This window comes from Python bivittatus, unplaced genomic scaffold (assembly GCF_059951505.1).
Source record: "Python bivittatus isolate LINGU-HERP-01145 unplaced genomic scaffold, Pbiv_v1 ctg000560_np1212, whole genome shotgun sequence".
NCBI lineage: Eukaryota > Metazoa > Chordata > Lepidosauria > Squamata > Pythonidae > Python > Python bivittatus.
In genome coordinates, this window is record NW_028277083.1 from 2961959 (window position 1) to 2981731 (window position 19773).

Sequence of the window (19773 nt, forward strand, 5' to 3'; positions counted from 1 at the left end):
CATATGGTATTTGATGAGTAGAGACTGCCGGCTTCATAATTAACCAATTAAGAGTACATGTGGAGCTCCTGGACAGCATAAATCTCTCACCGTAAGGAATCTGTGAACTATGGAAAGTGTCAGCCTGAGTGTGTCCTGCACATCTCTCTTCATGCTCTTAATGCTTCACGCTGAGCAAAATGTGTTGTAATGAAAGGAACATTAATGGAGTTACGTTTATGATGTTGCTTTATTGGCATTAACCTTCACCAGCCTATATTTAGCATCATCCTGGTTCTCTCAAAGCAACTATCATAAATTTAGGTCAGAGGGTAAGCCTTGCCTGTGGAAAGCCTGCTTACAAAGAGTTTATGTAAGTGCATCAAAATAGACAGCTTAATGATCCATGTATCTGCCTCTAAATCCTGGTTCATACATTCCTTTAAGCCAGGACTCCATCCACACAATGAAGGAACAAGACATCTTAAAGTCATTGGAATTAGCACAGGCACACATGAAAGCCAGCAGTCATATTCCGTGAACATCTCATTCTCTAACTGCATTTTGTGGCTAAGAGGTACTGAGTCATAATTAGGTGTGACTGAGAACATCAAGCTTCCTCTCAAAAATAAATTAAGACATTTGGGGAACGTCCTAATTTATTCTTCTGAGTATTCTTCTGTTGTCTGTCCTGTGGTACACCTGGAAGTACCTGGATTTGGGAGCAAAATTCCAATCCCTTAATCAGTCTCTCTCTCTCTCTCTCTCTCTCTCTCTCCCCCTTCCCCCCCTCCCACTCAGCAAAGAGCAGCAGTTAATGATGACCTGATATTGTTCTGCTTAACCAAGAACAGCTGCTACATGGAACCAAATACTTTAATGTTTTTTTTAAATTATTATTTATTTTTGTAAATGTTTTTGGAAGACTTTGGAAGAATATGCTTGCTGTGATGGGGCAGAGTGGGAGGACAAAAAAGAAAAGATACGGCTGAAACTTGGAGGACTAACAATGGAATCAGCTTGTTGAGAGATTTCTATTCTCTCAGTAAATTGATTTACTGACCTAAGTTTGAGTTACCTTAAGAAGAAACATGGGTCAGTTTAACCAGCCAACCAAACAAACAAACAAAGCTGATTAAGTCCAATGGCATATTATGGCAAAAGGAAAATTATAAATTAGAACTGAAAATGTACCCAATCACTTTTTAATCTGCAATATTGGTTACATATTTTCATTAGGTGCAGCATCAACTGACCTCATGTTGGCCTCTTGCTTCTCTGTTATCGACCCTCATTCAAGTTGTAATTTCCAAACAGCCGAATGAAACGAAGACTGATGTCCAAAGCTGGACCATGCACCAATCAGGTCAAGTAGCTACTGACAGAGCTAACCACTAAATCAAGGTAGATCACTGGTTTCCAAAAGCTAAAGTTGAGATTCTGACTTCATGTTTTTGCTGAAGTGGAAGATTCCCAACACCACTGGGGTGTTGAAATGGTTTGCCACAGACCATTTTCATACTACATATATTTTCTCCACTAAAGCCACTCCACATTCATTCACTGGAAGAAAAAAAGATTAAGAAACATGTTTGGAGTTAACCCTGGTTGACACCCTCCAGTTGATTCACTGGGGTCAGTATGATGCCACGCATATGCCTGGAAGTAGCACCAAGTCAGTTAAGAGTGTGCAGAGACAGATGCTAAAGGTCCAAAAGGGCAAGTAAAATCTATTAAGCAGAATATATACTCCAAGAGAAAACTGAACTCTGAAGATTGAAGGAAAGAAGCTGTACTCTACTTTTTCTCTAGGAAGGGGAAAGACAGCCTATCAGAAGACTGTTTAGGGGGAAGCAGAGCAAAGGCACGGAAAGAAACAAAGAGAACTCCTTATTGGTTGCCTTTGTTCCTAATGCCCACAGTGGTCAACCCTGCTGGAAGTACCTCTCTACTTCTGGCTTGAGAAAGTGCTAGTGATTAAGCATGCATTTCTACTAAATTTCTTCCAAATCCATGTTCAGATCCACAAAGGTAGGGGTGGGTCTTCCCTCTCCCACTCAAGGCTGGTTCCCCTTGAAAAGAAAAACACACCAATGTGGTGCCCTCAATTACCTCCATTTCAGTACAATGTGCTTCGACCTTCTGCACCATCTCCTCAGCCTCCTGCACACGGAAGTTTAGTTGCGGAGAGTGCTCCGATGGATTAAGCTCACTGTCATAGAATTCCAGAATTGCTCTCATTCCATCACGGGCCTGAGAAAATGGGGGAGGAAGGCAAAAAAAACAAAACAGAAAAACTATTAGCTTTCCATTCAATACAACCAGAGTACAAGTTCAAGTTGGCAACATAAGCAACAGTTCCATTCCTCTACCACCTAGTTTTCCTGCTGCTCTATTCCCACAACTTTCTAATGCAACCAAATGTCGATAATGATAAAAGAAATTAAACAAGTAATACATTACGTTAAATAAAGGTTTTATCTAGAGAGATACATAACCTATAGGGAGAAACGCATACATTCTCAGGAGGCTCAGGAGTCACTCATGTTCCAGCAGGGACAGAACATTTCTCCCTCTGTGTCTTTATGCGACTGACAATATTTAAAAAGCAGCTTGACTTAAAGTGGTTTATGAGCGCACACTACGAACTGGGAAATGTGCGCGATCCCTCTGAGCTTTATTTAAGGTTTAATTTTCTTAGAGCAAGCAAGGAAATCAGAGTGGGAGGAATATACAAGCTAATCAGAGAGCAATACAAAAATCATAATCAATATTGCTATAAATATTGCCTGATGCATGATGAACAATTTACCACTGTGCCTCACTTGATTTGCATGAGAAGGTTCAAACATCTGCCTCAAGGTCATACCATTAAATTTTTCATTAATTCACAGAGATCAGAATCCAGTGGACAAGCCAAATACTTTCTGACAAGCAAGCCATGGTTTGATCATATGCATTCAACAACTGAACAACTGGTCAACAGATGTAACAGGCAAAGGCAAATCCATACCATTCTTGTATCTTTAGCTGATATTAGAGATACTACTTGAGGCAGAACTGGCTCAGTTAAATACATCCAGCAAGGATACTTCAATTTGTTGGCTATTAAATCATGTTAGGGCCTAGTGAAAAGGTTAAGAAGGTACATGTTCCTCCATACTCCATGACAACGCATGGTAGCCTTGGCCATGTTGCAAATGTACCACCACAGAAAAGCCGAAAGAAGAAACAGCTCAAGCAGAAAAAGCTTCTTGAACTCTGTTTTGTAAACTGATTAAATACACAGAAGAACAAACATCCAACTCTGGAAACTTCAGGAGAAGTGTTCCTGGCCTGGCCTGGCCTTCAAATATTTGGTATTAATCAAGAGAAGGGAAACACAGAGCAAACTGGGTGTAGTAGAGGTGGGGGAGGAAATGTCAGGTAAAAACAGGAGATTCTTCCTTACTATCCATACTGTGATTAGTAAGAAAATAAAATACTTGATGCATGTTTCATTGCACTAGTGATTCATATTCAGCGGGATATGTTGAGGCCAGATGCTGTCCCATGTTCCGCAAAAGCCAAGGTTGTCTCCCCTTCCCTCACCTGAAGAAGCGTCCACCCTTACTTCCCAGCAGGACTGTCTCTAGGGATGTACAGCAGATCATCCACCATACCAGCATCCATGTGCCTTATCAAGGCCTCCTTGATAGCGAGAGTTCCCTCGCTGTAGGCTGTCAAACTCCAGGGAAGACCTCTGTGATCTGAACTCCCTCTTCACACTAACACCCTATAAATTATTGAGACAAATCTATCCGGTGTTTGCTAACCTAACATCCTGAAATGCTTCTCCTGTAAGTCTCTCCTCAGGGGAAGTAGCTAGTCTGAGGGAGTTACCAATGTATTTTGCTTATACAGCTCCCTCTCTCCAACAAAAGACTTATGTGAGTTGCAGTTCAAAAACAGTATCTTTAGGTCAACGGATCTATACTTTTACATCTGGATTCCAAGGATGCCTCAAACCTGGCTGTCAAGCATCGAGTGCTTAATAATTTTGTATCTGAGGAGGACAGTGGAAGAGCCTATAAATTCATGAAGGTGTGAAAAACCAAGCGAGAATATCTGCTGGAAAAACTATGGATGTGTTCAAAATATTTTCACTACAGAAAGATCAGACAGGAAGGGCTGGTGATGGCTCATCAAAGCTAGTTTCAAGGCAGAAAAACCAAGCTAATAAAGAACAGGGGAAGGACTGTCTTCAGATGCAAACAGAGGAACTGGCCTCATCATTTTTGCTTCAGAGCATCTACACACATAAATTATGAAGGGGACAGAAAAGTCCTATGGGGTCACTTCACCTTTCCACTCCAACCTCACGAGATGATCCTATGAACTCAAGCCTGAAGGCATGAACAGCATTTTCAGAAGGCATGCCTTCTCTTGTAGTAAACAATAAATACACTGTTACGTGAAATCAAATACTATCTGTTAGGCCCCTCTACAAACATAAGGAGAAAAGTCACTCTGTTAGCTCACAAATGGCAGGACCATGAATTAGCAACACTGTACTGTAATGCATCTCTGTAAATGTAAACTCTTTTACAGTATTTTGGTCAAAGACCAACATCTCTGTAGTCTTCAGGTCTGACAAACGTATCAGAGGATCAAGCAGCTGGAAGAGGAAACACTGTGCCAAAGTTTCCCAAAAGCCAGCCAATTCTCTTCAGATACGCTTGTCTTCACCTCACCCAACCTATCAAAACTTAAGTCCGAGAAACAAGGAGGACACCAGAAGGACTGGGTTATCTGCAGGATTCCCTGATCCCAAGAATACCTGCCCATCCCCCATGTTCAGATGAAGGGAGCACGCTCTGGGTCTCTTCACAGAAACAATGTCATCCAATGGGATCCTTCTCAGTGGAGCCCCTTGCTTTTTGGAATAAACTGTCCCCTGATATACGGGCAGCCCTGACCCCGCAGGTCCTTAGAAAAACCGTTAACTCCTGGTTCTTTCCCCAGGCCTTAGGTCAGGATAAGCAGAATAGAACTGCTATGCCATCCAGAGTCACATGGTCTGAGTTAGGCAGCCATAAAAATGCTCAAATAAATATGTATGTTAGGAGTGTCATCCAAAAATCCAAATATGATTGAGATTCTGGACATCTCTTAGAAACTTGTCAGGACAAAACAAGAATAGAGTGGAAAAAGTGGCTCAAATGAAGATTTTAATCTGCTACAGTATGTCCTAAACAAGGCTCAAGGCAAATGCATTAGATGTGTACGTTGGTATGGACATGAATACCTAAATACACCACTTCAAAAGTTTCCTTTTCAGGAATGGAGACAATCGTCAATAACACGAAGTTCTTGTGATATAGCAGAAAGGAATCTCAAACCTGAATCAAGGAAACCAACTGTTTCTCTTCAGCCTCAAAACTCCATCGGGCTGCCTGCTTGCTTCTGAGGATTCCTCTCTACTTCTTCTGGATTGGGAGGAAGGGCTCTTTATCACACATGATCTGTCATCTCTTTTTATAGAGCCAATATTTTTCTGCATAACTTAGTCATTCAATCAATCAATCAATATGGCTGCCCATCTCAAATTAATTACTCTGGGCAGCTAACAATATTAAAAATATGAAACACAAAAAACCACACACATAAAACAGCAGTTGGGATAAAAACAGATCCATCAATAATTAACATAACGAACCCAGGGTAACTAATGTAAGAGACTCACTGTGCATTAATTTGTCTGAGTTTTCCATTGAAATGAAGAGAAAATACAATATAAATCAGCTATAGGTCTTCTTTTGACTTATTTCAGTGACACACCTGCACTTTCTAGATTGTTCTCTTTATTGAAGAGATGAGCAAAAAAGAACAGAAAACTTACAAAACAAAGGCTGAATTTGTGTATTAATTGTACATTTATTGATAGAGTTCATTTGGACTTTTGTAGTATATCACCCCCATGCTTGGTCTGCCTTTACTTTCTTCAGAGATCTGGGGTGTTTGACAGTGAGTGTCTAATTAGTTGTTGCACACACAAAAATCAATGGAAACAAAATTAAAGTTACAAATCTAACTAAAGTCAATCAGATATCTGGGGAAAACTTGTTCCTGGGATAAAGTTTATATACTGTCATAATTTTATTGAAATCCTATATCTTCCTATTGACTTTTATCGTTTCAAGCTAGATGCTAGAATTATCATTATTAGAGTCTTAGTGTTGCTTGCAGGGTCAAGGAGGGACTCTTCCTTTTATAAACAAGCTGTAATTGTCTGCTTTATTGATCAATAAATCTCTAAACTGACTCACTTCACCATGGTTCTATTATATTATGCTTTTTGCACTATTTTCCAAGTGAAAATATAGTCTCTCCCCTAATTCATTCTTTCTTTCTTTCTTTCTTTCTTTCTTTCTTTCTTTCTTTCTTTCTTTCTTTCTTTCTGAGAGAGCGAGAGAGATTGTTTTGTCATTAATGGTAAAAGAGAAGGAACTAGGTTGGTCCGTTTTCATAATGACTTTTTAATGACAAATTCAAGTCACAGTTAAATTTGCTTTATTTCCACATGAGTGAATTTCAGCTATTAATTCAAAAACAAACATGCAGCTCATTCATCTTCTGACTTTAGCAAAGAAACAAGGCTCTAAACACTGTCTTGGAAAATACAACTATGATTATATTTTCAACCAAGTGCTAGAACTACAGCATGGAAGCAGTTTTGCTCCTGGAACTGAATTCATATTTTGATTAATTAGCAACGAGAACATTAATACATTGTCTCGTTATTGGGAAATTTAGAGGGAAAAAATTCTTCCCCCATCCCCCCTTCCCTGATGAGTAAGGATAGTTAGCTACAATAAGACATTTTTAGCAAAGCATCTACTGTATATCTTTAACTTGATTATAAAACTGCTTTAAGAAGAAATTAGTGCAACTTATCTTGATATTCCTGGATGACAGTCCCAGAGAATGGGAGAGATTTAACTTAATCTATACCACCATCACCAGCCTCAAAAAGCACTTAAAACAAACAAAACTGTGTTTCCTTCTGAAGGAGACTCCATCTAGTTTAAGGTCAAAATGTGTTTGGTAATTAACATTTCTACAAGATTATATTTATGACCTCAATGCATCAAAGTGCTGCAAAATTCTTTGGTCATGCACAGCAAAGTTTGACTATTACATTTTTTGTGTTTGTAAATGCAAAAAGTGTTCCATGGATTTGAAAAGTCTTCAAGTATTTGTTTTATTATTTAATTTTATACGACTGCGATGCTGCTGTGGTTACTGCCGGTGAGAATGGTGATCCTGCTGCTGCTGTAACAGTCTTGATTATCTGGTTCGGATTCTCTTTTATTATGTTTTTGGATGTGAAGGAACTCAGAGATAATAAAGTCTTTTTTACATCCTATGCACTGAGTGTTTTCTCTCATTCTTAGGCCTCAGCAATGAGAAGGGGATGGATTTGTGTATACCCTTAACAATATGTGAGATGTTTTGTTCTATTAATTCTTTCCTGTACTAATCGTTCAACTCTCTCCTCTCCACTTTGTCCCTTCTCATATACAAGCTAAATTCCTCTTTGGCGTTTGCCATTTTTGATCATCCTGGGATTGCAAATAGTTATGCATTCTCTCAAATGGAACTAACTCTCCCCTGATACAATCTTTAAACAGCACAAACTGTTCAATGGGAAATAGTGACAGATCGCTTATTTACCATTAACATCATTTAAACACAGACATATAACAAACACAGAGAACATACCATGCCTACTTATAAAATAAGCCTATTTATTTATTTGTTTATTTATTTATTAAACAGCTTGCTTGTTTCCAATTATGATTTAATTTATTTATTTGATAAACAGCTTGCTTGCTTCCACTTATGATTTAATTCATTAATTCATTCTTTTAATAAACCGCTTGCTTGCTTCCAATTATGATTTAATTTATCACTCCCCTAAAAGAGAAAGAAGAGGAATTTGTGGTATCAATGTGGTTAGCAAGCCCCATCATTCTTCCAGACTGTTCTGCAAATCAAAGCCTGCTCCAGATTTACTTCAGGAGCGTGCAGATCATGTTGGCTCACAGGCAGGCTTTGCATAGCCTGTCAAGGGCGAGTAGGGCTAGGAGTCTTTAGGGACCAAGGGTCAGAAATATTACGTGGCACAATAGGATTTTAAACATCTGCAAGGCTTACGGCACCCACCCCAACTGTCAACAATGCAAAACAAGGGTCCCAAATGTTGAGCCCTACCCACTCAGGTGGGATTGAGGGGGCCACAAAAGGGATGCTGGGACTTTGTTCACCCCTGGCTTCACAGTCTTGGTTCCTCTTTACATCTCTCTTGCCAAGCAGGTGACATCAGCAGATGACGAGTCCCTTCAACAGAGTGGGGGCAACTTTTTAGCAGCTGGAGATCATACTGAATGCTTTTTTTTTTTTTTTGGCAGGAAAAGAGCAGCAGTGGGCAGGATCATAATGGCAACTTGGCAGAGCTGGGTGTTACCCACTCAAGCAGGGCCTGAATGTTCTGTCCTTCCTGCCATTGAGACAGGTTCTCTGTCTCTTAAGCTATATTAAAAATAGGTAAGCTTTCAACTTCCCAGTGGCTGAAAGGCAGGGGGAAGAATCAGGGACACGCAGGGCACTCAACAGAATATGCCACGCTGGGAGCTACAGAAGGAAACAGGAGACAACCTGCACCAGTCTTTCCCTCTTTCTCCATCTGGATTTTGTTTAAAACTCAGAACCACTCAAAGTCTTCTGGGTTTCAATTCTGCTGAGTTGTGGCCAACTTCCATGGTGTGGAAGAACCTCCTGAACGCAATATTTTGCTCTGAGTTCAAAACAAACCCTTTTTCCTACTTTGTGTACACCCAAAAAATATCCATTCCATTTATTTATTTATTTTATTTATATTTCAAATTTATATCACCGCCCAACTCCCCCACAAGGAGAGACTCTGGGCGGTTCACAATAAAACTATTTAACATAAATAAAAACATAAATAATACAAATATAAAATACACTTATTAAATACAATAAAATCCAAGAGATGGTGATATTATTTCAGCCTGTGACCAGATAATATCGGTCAAAGGTAAAACTAGGGAACGAGCCAACCCCAAAACTGACTATTCCCATCCCCACCCATGCGTAATGGCAGAACCAGGTCTTCAGTTTTTTTCTGAAGTCTAACAGGGAGGGGGCCAACCTCACTTCTGCGGGAAGAGTGTTCCAAAGGGCAGGGGCTGCTGCAGAGAAGGCTCGCCTCCTGAACCCTGCCAGATGAAATTCTCTTACAGACAGGGTCCATAGCATGCCCCCTCTGCATGACCAGGTGGGACAGGTTGATGTAACGGGGATGAGACGGTCCTTCAGGTACCCTGGACCCATGCCATGTAGGGCTTTAAAGGTGATAACCAACACCTTGAATTGGACCCGGAAGCAAACTGGCACCCAATGCAGCTCACGGAGCAAAGGTGTTATACGTGCTGATCTTGATGCACCTAAGATCGCCCGCGCAGCCGCATTCTGGACCAGCTGAAGCTTCTGGATACTCTTCAAGGGTAGCTCCATGTAGAGTGCATTATAATAGTCTATATGGGAGATGACCAGGGCATGAGTGACCGTTCGAAGGGCCTCTCGGTCCAGGAAAGGGCGTAACTGGTGGACAACATGAAGTTGCGCAAAGGCCCTCTTGGCCACGAGTGCCACCTGCTCTTCGAGCAGGAGTTCTGAGGCCAAGAGGACCCCCAGGTTATGCACCGGGTCTGTCTGGGGCAGTGCAACCCCATCCAGAACCAAAGATGGCAAATTCCTAGGGGCCGAGGGGGCGTTAACCCACAGCCCCTCCATCTTGCCAGGGTTCAGCTGAAGCCTGTTGTTCCCCACCCAGACCCCCACAGCCTCCAGGCACCTGGAAAGGGCAGCCACAGCATCACTTACTTCCCCCAGAATGGAGATGCATAACTGACTATCATCGGCATACTGATGATACCTCATCCCATGGAGACGGATGATCTCACCCAGCAGTTTCGTGTAGATGTTAAAAAGGAGAGGAGAGAGTACCGAACCCTGCAGCACCCCATAAAAGAGGGGCTGCGGGCCCGATCTCTCCTTCCCTATCAACACCGACTGGGACCAGCCCTGGAGGAAGGAGGGGAACCAACGCAAGACTACACCCCCCCAACTCTCTGAGTCAGTCCAGAAGAATACCATGGTTGATGGTACAATACTTACCATGGTACAGTAAATACCAACAGTATTTACAATATTGAAACATGCAATTGGCAACAGCAAGTTAACAGTGGAAAAGCAATTAAAATATATACTGTATATTTTTTTAAAAGTTAAGCCTAGACAGATTAAAAACAGCATGTTAAACCAATCCAGGTACCAATGCCTTCCTTTGGGATGGTCTTCATTAGCAGTGTTGAAGTACCAAAAGAGATAGGATTTCTCCATACCTATTTTGGCCCCCAATCAGCAAAAACTGAAATATTGAAAAGGGGAGTGCAGGTATTGGCAGCCCCAAATGTTTTATGTATTTATTAAACATATTTCTACGCTGCTGCAATCAAAACACTCTTGGTGATTTGCAAATTCTACACGCTATTCAGAAAGTAGGTTTGAAATGACCTCCTTATACTATGATATATGAGCAATCCAGATTCTCACTATTGTCAAAGACACTAGCTATTAATGGGAATTTTATACTAATGTAATACTAGCTTTCTTCAAACCTAGTCCCAGTTCTTTAATTATTTTACTTTCCTCTCAACCCAACTATTCCCCGCTCCCCAATTATGTGAAGAAAGGCTCCTTGTAGGAAGTAGAATGCCTGTCAAAATAAGATAGGGAGAATAGGAAAATAGCTCTCCCATTCACTTAAGAGAAAAACGGGTACAAGAAGAGGAAGATGTGAACTTAGGTGAGTGAATATTGAAAAGAGCAAAACCCTTGCCTTTAGATCAGTGGTTCCCTTAGACTGGGAACAGCGTGGAGTTCAGACAACAGCAAAATGTTCTTGGCCTGCAGTTATTAACTGAATAACACCTTGATTAGAATTGCCCCAAAATGGAATGACTCATGGCTCAAAACTCATTTGGGGAAAACACTGCAAGAAAGTACATTTTGTAAGAGGGAGAATCTAATAATTGCTTATCTAGGCCTTTTTTAAAAAAAAACACAGTTTCAACCGCACTGAACACAACTCTTATAAAAGTAGAAAACGAACAAGGTAAAACCGGTCTTGTGTTAGAAAGTATTAATCTGCAGATTTCAATAAATGCTATTCAGTGATGTTGCTTGTATTTTCTTGTAGCTGGGGGGGAGGGGGGGAGAGACTTTTCACCTAAAAAGTAAAAGAATTCTGCACAGTGAAATATTCTGCCCCAATATACGTGTAGCAGTTGAAGACCAAGTTTCATATTTATTCTTGTCTTGCAGACCAAAAAAAAAATCAACATGCCATTTGACATTTATGCTTGCACAAAAGCTTTTCTAGTGCCAGCCAACCCTGTGAATGAGGATGTGTGATCCTGATTTATCTAACATTTCCTAAGAATGAAAGGCTTAGAGTTTCTGATCTGATGTAGATGAAATGCTCTAAAAGTGCTACCTAAATGTTAAATATACCTAACAATGCTCTCTTGAAGTTCACTGTCAACCACTTTATAATTCATATTTTATTTCTAAGCACCAAAAATAGCACATATGACTTTTAAGGTATAAGATGTAGGCTACAAGTCCAGTGCAGTTTTAAAAAAAACAAATTAAAAAATGGGGGAGGCGAGGTTAACATCAAGTGTAGATCAATGGACACTTCCCCAGTGTGTTCCTGCTCCGTTGAAAGAATGTGAAGGCCAAATGTCTTAGGATACTACATTTCCCTTAAAGAATCTCCCAACACCCATGGAGACAATGGGCATACTGTTCTTCAAGCAATAATTCATATCACAAGTCTTTAAAATTTACACTTTCTGCATCTGAATCCCCTCTTTGAATAAATAGCTCATTTCAGCCACTTGTAAGTATTACACCCAATATGGTTCCACATGCCACTCAACCTTCTTTCAAGCATCTCTTCTGATTCCTTCACCGAAGAGCACAGCTCAAGAAGTACCGATGTTACACACCTCGTTTAGTGAATCAATAGCCAAGGTTTGATGGGAAAGAGAACAAAACTGTGAAACTCAACTGTTCTGGGTCTTTAATGTTTCATTTCACAATAGGCCTTCTAGAAATGAACAAAACTGTTCATTTTGAACAGGGCTGCTATCAAGGTAGAACATCTGTGGGTCTTTCCACACAAAATGCATGGATGAAATTAATTTCTCGTGGGAGTTCCAGAAGTTCTTACACAACATACTGCATTGTCGCAGCATTCCAACTCAATATATTGTTACTAAGTAAGTGATTGACAAAAGAAGATATAAAGGATGGAGATTTGACTATTCCACAATAACTGTTTTCTATGTAGTTTCTTGAAATTATTCCAGTTGCATCTACCTGTAATTTTTCAGGATGGCTGATCCACCCCAATCTCCTGAAAGCAGGTTACTGAAGCAAACCTTTAAAAAATTGAACATTAAAAGCATTTTTTTAAAAAAGTAATAAAGATTTCAATTGATTTCTTCCTGGGGTAAAACTAAAGATTATTTTGAGATTATTTCCCACATTTCCACTATAAAATGTATGCACATTTAATATTTCCTAAACACCTCCCACTGGAGCTACAGGAGGCAATAACAGGTGGGAATTTGCCTGATCATAGAGCAGGGTCAGAACAGGATAAGTAATAAGTTTAGGATCCTCCATAAAGGAGTATGTTCCAGATACAGAGACAAAGATTTTGAATTGTGTTAAGAAGGATCAGTTGAACTGAGCTTTGAAACTGAGGCATCCATCAGAACAACTTGAAAGACACAGTTATCCCAAAGATATGTTAAGCTCTCACAAGAGCTGGCCTACATTTGATGAAAAATAGTTATGTGTTAGTTATGTGTCCTGCCCCTTGGGATGCTAACACCATACTAGTTTAAGGCTCCCCCCCGCCCCCAGTAAAGTTCTATGTGTTCTACTGTGGCTGAATACAAGAATAAAAGCAGCTACACCCTTGTGACTTGTTCTTGCTTTCTTCTAATTCTTCTTTGTTGACGGTTATGTTTCAGGAACCCATAGTATAGATGACTTCCAGGGGTTAGGAGAATATTCATAATTAGGCACCCAGATGTGATAGCCATATATATACAACTTCGCTGATGAGTATATACAATGTATGAGCAAAGTTGTATATGAGTAGCTGTCACATCTTGGTGCCAAACAATGAACAGTTAACCATGCAAATAAAGACTTTAATTATATCTAATGTCCAAGTAATACTCCAATTATGCCTACACAGTACTAGACCAGTTACCAATTGTTAAGACAGGGAAAGAACATCAGTAATTATAATTAACTTGTATTGTTGGGATGTGGTATTCATGACAATAAAGAACAGTCAAACGTTGAGCCCCAAGGATGCTCGTACAAAAAACCAGCCAGGTGACCCTTTTACTTATACAGTAGCATTTCCTAACAATGGAGCCGATGGACATCACCAGCCTGTGTTTATAGACTGCTGAAGTGTAGCTTCATTAAGCTAACAGCAAAAATCAGTAAAGCTGAAAAGTAAATGAGAATCTGTTTCCATTATAGCAATATTGGTTTATTTTTTTCTTCTTGAATGAAAAATATAAAACCTTTACACGAAGCAATTGCAAGACTTGTTTTAATTAAAAACATAATACAAAGTTATGAATAAATGATCAGGGGGAGGGGTGTGTAGTCAACATTGTATTGTACTGTGCCATAACTCAAAACAGAGGAATCAACAGCTTTTTTTCATCTTAACAAATTCAACAAATTCATACTCAGTAGGTGTTGCTGAATGACATACAACCACCAATGACTCTACAGTACTTGGTATATCTACCTGATTTGTTACAAATCATGATGACTGAGTATACTGCGTTTATGTGCTTATGCATATGCAGAGGCACACACACTTCTCTTTCTCTATAGTCAATGGGGATGTTCAAGATAATTCACACCATTATTTTCCAAAGGAAGACACCAGCAGGGCATTTTATAGCAATAAAGACATCTTGTTAATGGACTCAAATACATTCCGGATCATAACTTAGAACTACAGCCTGCAGGTCATTTTCATGGATGTGATGAGTCAAACCTGATCCGTCGAACAACAATTCTGCAAATAAGTCACCCATTAAGATAAAATAAATGAGAGCCAGTTAAAGAAACCTTGTGTGATAGCTCAAAGAACTTTGCAGACTTTCCCACATTCAGCCAATAGGAATTCAACTCTTGTTTTACTTAGGGAGAGGTGAGAAATTCAATCCATTAGCATTTTCAATGAATGAAGTGATTTCAGACCTGGCAAAGAAGATTTTCCCTTGCCAGTCCATTATTCAGATACCAATTAAAAAGTTATATTCAATGGCTCAGTTCCCACCACACATATAATGTAAAACTGCAATACAGCTTATTTGTTTTTAACTTACTGTGGCCTGTGAACCCAGCATAACAACCATGGTTTATGACTAAATACTATTCATGAACTATACATATCCAAACTCAGGCACCAAAATATCCATTGAGAGCAAGTCTGTCTCCTTAATTCAGCACTTAAATACGGTTATCAAACAAGCACTTTGAGATAGTTTGAAATCAGAACCAATTGGCACTGCCCTCATGAATGCAGCTGTTACTCCAGGGTAGACTGATTTTGGCATCAATCAACAGTACAGACAGAAATGAAGGGAAATGTCAGGACCCATATTTATTAGCAATCAAATAGTAAATTCAAGGACAACACTGATGTTCATGCAATGCTATGTTGAAATGAGAGCTTTTTTGGGGCAAAGCTCCTGTTTTGCCACCACATATGCGTATACAAGCAAGTTCCAAATTAACAATCAAGACTTTCCAAGGTTATTTCTCCAAAAAGTAAGACAGAGGAAATACACATGATGTAGCGTCCTGCTTGCTTCTGCTCCTATATCAAGCTAGCGCTTTGTGGCTGTTTGGCAGAAGTAGCCAGCTGAGAGACTAGATTTTCCACTCCTTGTAAAACCACCACAATGAACTTAATGCTATGCTAGAGGGGATATTACCCTTGTGACATTAGGCAAGAACATAGTAGCTTCATTCTCCATGCACCATCTTTCAACCATGTACTTCATTAAGCACTGCAGGTGGAGGCAAGACACACCAGCAACAGGTGATGTGATGTGAAAAGAGAGGCATTCCTACTTCTTCTCCTCAAATTACTGTTTCTAAAGGAATCCTCCTGATTACAACTAGCTATTTGCCTGCAATTTTAGGATTACAGAAACCAGGGACCCCAAACAAATTAGTCCATTGCTGGCCAGACATTCAGGACTTCAACAACAACATTCCGAGTGCTACAGGCCACATTTTTCTCCTACTCAGCAGGATAGACAAGAACGCTCATCCAAAACCATCAGGTGTCTTTATTACATAGCTCTTGGGTGGCACAAAGCCAAGAAGGAATAGGGGTGAAAGGATATCCAAGGAGGGAGAAAGCTCTCTTTATATTCTGAAAGAAATCAGAGCCAAAGGCTCTACAGTGAAGCCGTCAACTCTGATCTAATCTTTAAGCATGATCAAGACATCATCATCCAAAAGCAAAGTTATAATGGGGTGTATCTGAATGGATTTTTGGATGCAAATCAGCAATCATTTGACCAATTTATTAGACTGACATTTTTAAAAAAAAGTAAATATAACGTTGGGTTTATCCTGCTTTACTGTGGCATTTATCCTGGCCAGCAAAGTGGCAAACAAAGACAGTTATGATTTTATAATAATGTGGAAGATACTCATTTGCCCCAAATCCTACACTTGCTACTGAGACCATTACTACGCCTTGCATTCTTCTTTTCCCCAAGAAGAACTGCTTATACCATGGACTGCATGGGTCAACGAACATCAAAATGAACCACAAACAAACAAACAAATAAATAAATCCAGGAGCCCCTCCATGTTCCCAAAAAGCATCCCCAAATCAAACTGTTTTAATTTAACAAAATATTAGCTAGTTCTCACGGTCAGTTTTAACGAGCTCAACAGTAGATGCTTTGACCAGTTAACCATGCTGCATTTCAAGACTGCTTCTACATGTTAATTCAGAGTGATAGGCGCTGCATGCTGTACAGCCTGATGCGTTCTTTGATTTAAAAGCTCTTTCTCAAAGACTGCTGCAAAACCCAACACCAATCTTCCCCAAATGTCACTAAAGCAAGACTAAATATTACTCCTGGGTATAATCCAGAGGCAGACTTTGGCAATGTTGACTTGTGAAGGGGCCACGGTGTTCTTTTCCCACTTGAGCAACTGCTCTTAATGAACTTGCTATGAACCACACAACTTTTAGTTAAGAAATAAAGCAGATGGCCGGTGCAGATTAAAGAGACAGTGTTGCCACAATGAAATAAGGCATCACGGTATGCAAATCCCACACTAATTACCGCAGTCACATTATTCCACTAATGATGCTGTTGCTGCAAACTGGGACAGATGAACACTGATGCATACATGTGCTAGTGGCTTGCAGCCATCGGGGAGGCAAAAGCAAAAAGGAAGTTGTGGTAGAAGACATACTTCTCTGATGCACCTGGGGACTGGTGGACAGAGGGGAAGAAGAGCTACAAGGAACTAGTCTTTTTTTAGGGTACTGGAATTATCTGAAATGTGATTCAAGGAACACCTCATCTCCTGTTAATTTTCAAAAACTTGTAACACATATTTTCAATCATTTTAAAAATCCAGGGAAACTTCACATGACTTAGCAACAGCTTGTGCTACTGTTCGTGGAGCACCTCCCAAACCGTGATTATGTTCATAGACTGATGAATATAATGAGGAACAAACAACATTCCTTAAATAAGTGGTAGAGCTGATTCTTTTCTTCTTTCACCAACGTCCAATGAAAAAGGGCAACAAGATTGCAGCCAACAAGTTTATCCAATTATATTTACAGGAGCCCTGAAGTACTTTTTATCCAAAAGATGGCTACATCCATACAGACCTGACTACGTTTTAAGGTCATCTGCAAAGCTTCTGCTCTTTGCTTTGCCACTGCACTAACCTTTGAAATTGCTTCTTCCCTGTAAGTTGGCTTCTAGAGAGTATTCGTATTGAATATTTTATTAATATTATGTCATAAGCTACCTGAAGTTGGCTAAGATGCATCAGCTCTGGAATGGATTAAATAAAATAAACTGAATCATTACTATTGCCTTGTGAAGAACTGGTACCCATTCTGAATGGCTAGGAAAGCACTGAACATGAAATGGCATGATGGAATATACTGAGGAGAACTTTTGGGGACCTTAGCAAGAAATATATTCTAGTTTCTCACCAGTTGACATGTGGCATGATTCTCTTAAGATCATGCCGGGAAAACAATTCTCGGGAAGGGAACAGATGGGCACCAATTCCATGCCAGATGTTGCAGTCACCTAGTTCAGTTCCAGGAGGAGAAAGCAACATGAGACAATTCTGAAGTGCCTCACCAGCCAGATGCCAGTCACCCAGGAGGAATCTTTTCACAGAGTCAAAATATTTAGGGTTGCATCACATTAATTCACATCAATCTACCCTTAGGGAGCTAAAAATATTAGGATTCTACTTTAAAGAGACTGAAAAAATAATTGGCATTCCACAATATATAAGTGCACAGTTTGAGCCACAAAGTTCTCTGAGAAAGGGAAACGCCAGAGGAGAAGAACTTAAATCAGTTTGCATCACAAATCTGCTTATACATTGTCTGTTCTGTCATTCTGTATTGGCAATGAAACATTTTCAAGCGTCATCAGAATAGGGAGAGTCCTAGTTCCCTCATTTTCATTTCTTCTCTTTTGTTTTAAGGGCCTCCCATTGGGGAAGATAGAGGCAATATAAATAAAAGCTAAAACAATAGAAAAGTCTTGCTTTTCTAAGTATTTTTTTTCTTCTCTGACCCACACAGAGTATTACTTTAAAACTGTTTACAACTGTTCCTATATCTCTTATTAACCAATACTGAAGATATTCACTCACACAAAGTTTTCATGCTGCCTTGCCTTTTCCTTAGAAAGTCTGAAAAGGGAAGTGAGCTGGTATAATTTTATTTTTCTCAGAGCTTTAGGCCACCTCTCCTGGTAAGAGACTTTTCTTAGCATACTCCAGAACCACCCAAGAAACTCTGAGCATTTAATATGCTAAGAAATCATTCTGCCTATAATTAACTGCTGGTAGAATGAAACACAAACTGAGTCTCTGGATAATAAATTACCAAGTCTTTTCAACTGTATCTGAATCAGATACACTAAATTTTCCCTTTGCCATTCATATACATACTTCAAGTTAATTATTATCCCAGTCTCCCCCACTCACCCTCTGGGGGAGATGGGTGGCATATAAATTCAATCAAAAATAAATAAAATATAAAATCATTATTTGGAATGGGTTACAAGCTTCTTGCAAGTCCGGCTATCCAGCGGATTTCTGGCAAGCTCTGTTTATATCTGCAGTTTTAAACCTTTCCCCGTCCAGGCCAGGAACTGAACCCTGTCATGCCTTCTTTCCTGACATTTGGTGCTTCACATTACTTTAGGAAATTGCAACTTCATCTAGGATAGCTCCAATCAACTCTTTGGCCCATATGGACATCCTAAAGACAGGATCCAATCTCTCTGCCTCTCCCACCATCCAAATCCATGCCAGAATATACCCTTCATCCCCAATCTATCTGGCCCCATCTGCAGGAAACCCAGCTAGGGAAGGTGGCTTCTTCTGAGATCAGGGGGCATTCCAAAACCATGGAAAGAGGGCTTGCTTGGTTCTATAACACGGGTAGGCCAACGGTCCCTCTGACTTCTGTCCAGAAATGCAAAATATTAGAGATATGTACAAGGTTACAAATTATCCAGGGGAAACTTGGTTCAGAAGGGTAGTTTCTACAAATTTAAAATCAAACAGAAGGGTATCCTGTTTTATTTCATCACAGGGCTTAGCTCTGGGCTGCATTCCACTCTGCTTACCATCTGGTTTAGCTTGTTAAAGTTTAGAACTCCAAGGCCTTGGTTTAAAATGCCCCACAGCTGCTTAAGCACAGGCCAAACTACTTTGTAACATCGGCTCTGCCGTTTTGCAATCCTTCTACAAGCATTGTTCTTTTTACTAACCTGGTGGCCCACCATCTTCCAACCCAAAGCAGATGGACTTTTCTAGCTGATTTCTACAGCACAAGCAGCATCTGCTTCCTCCCCCCACCCTGCCCCACATCAACTCTATTTGCCTACCTCACTGATTCATCCGACCATCTGATACAACAAAACAACAAAATCCATCTCTGGCAGCAGCCCCAGAGCCACAAGTTCAACTGTTAATTAATAATTCTGGGCTTGCACACTCTCTGCCTTAACAAGCCATCCTATTTTGAAAACTCTTCCTGCATCTTGGAGCAGGCATGCAGAAATAACCTATTTTCAGCTGTATGTATTTGCCCCCCACAAAATCACTTACCATGGCAGCACTCTAAATATGTCTTTTGCGATAAGCTTTAAAATCCTACCTGAAGAAAGTTTATTAAAAAATTTAAATCTGCAGCCAATGTTTGGTTCTCAAAAATCTCTCCTGCAGGGAAGGTGGAGAAACAATGAATGGTGCTCCCTTCATTGGCCACAACCCAGCAATGTGCTCCCCACAACTCCCAGTATA

General features: G+C 40.0%; 1 protein-coding gene across 1 annotated transcript in view; it reads right to left on the reverse strand.

The window, feature by feature from the left end:
- The window catches only part of MAD1L1 (mitotic arrest deficient 1 like 1), a 330372-nt gene that overhangs the window by 205276 nt on the left and 105323 nt on the right, over window positions 1–19773 (reverse strand). Inside the window, exon 12 of the mRNA XM_088147972.1 lies at window positions 2092–2232. Within this exon, the coding sequence (XP_088004098.1) occupies window positions 2092–2232 (141 nt within the window). The remainder of the gene's footprint in view (window positions 1–2091; window positions 2233–19773) is intronic.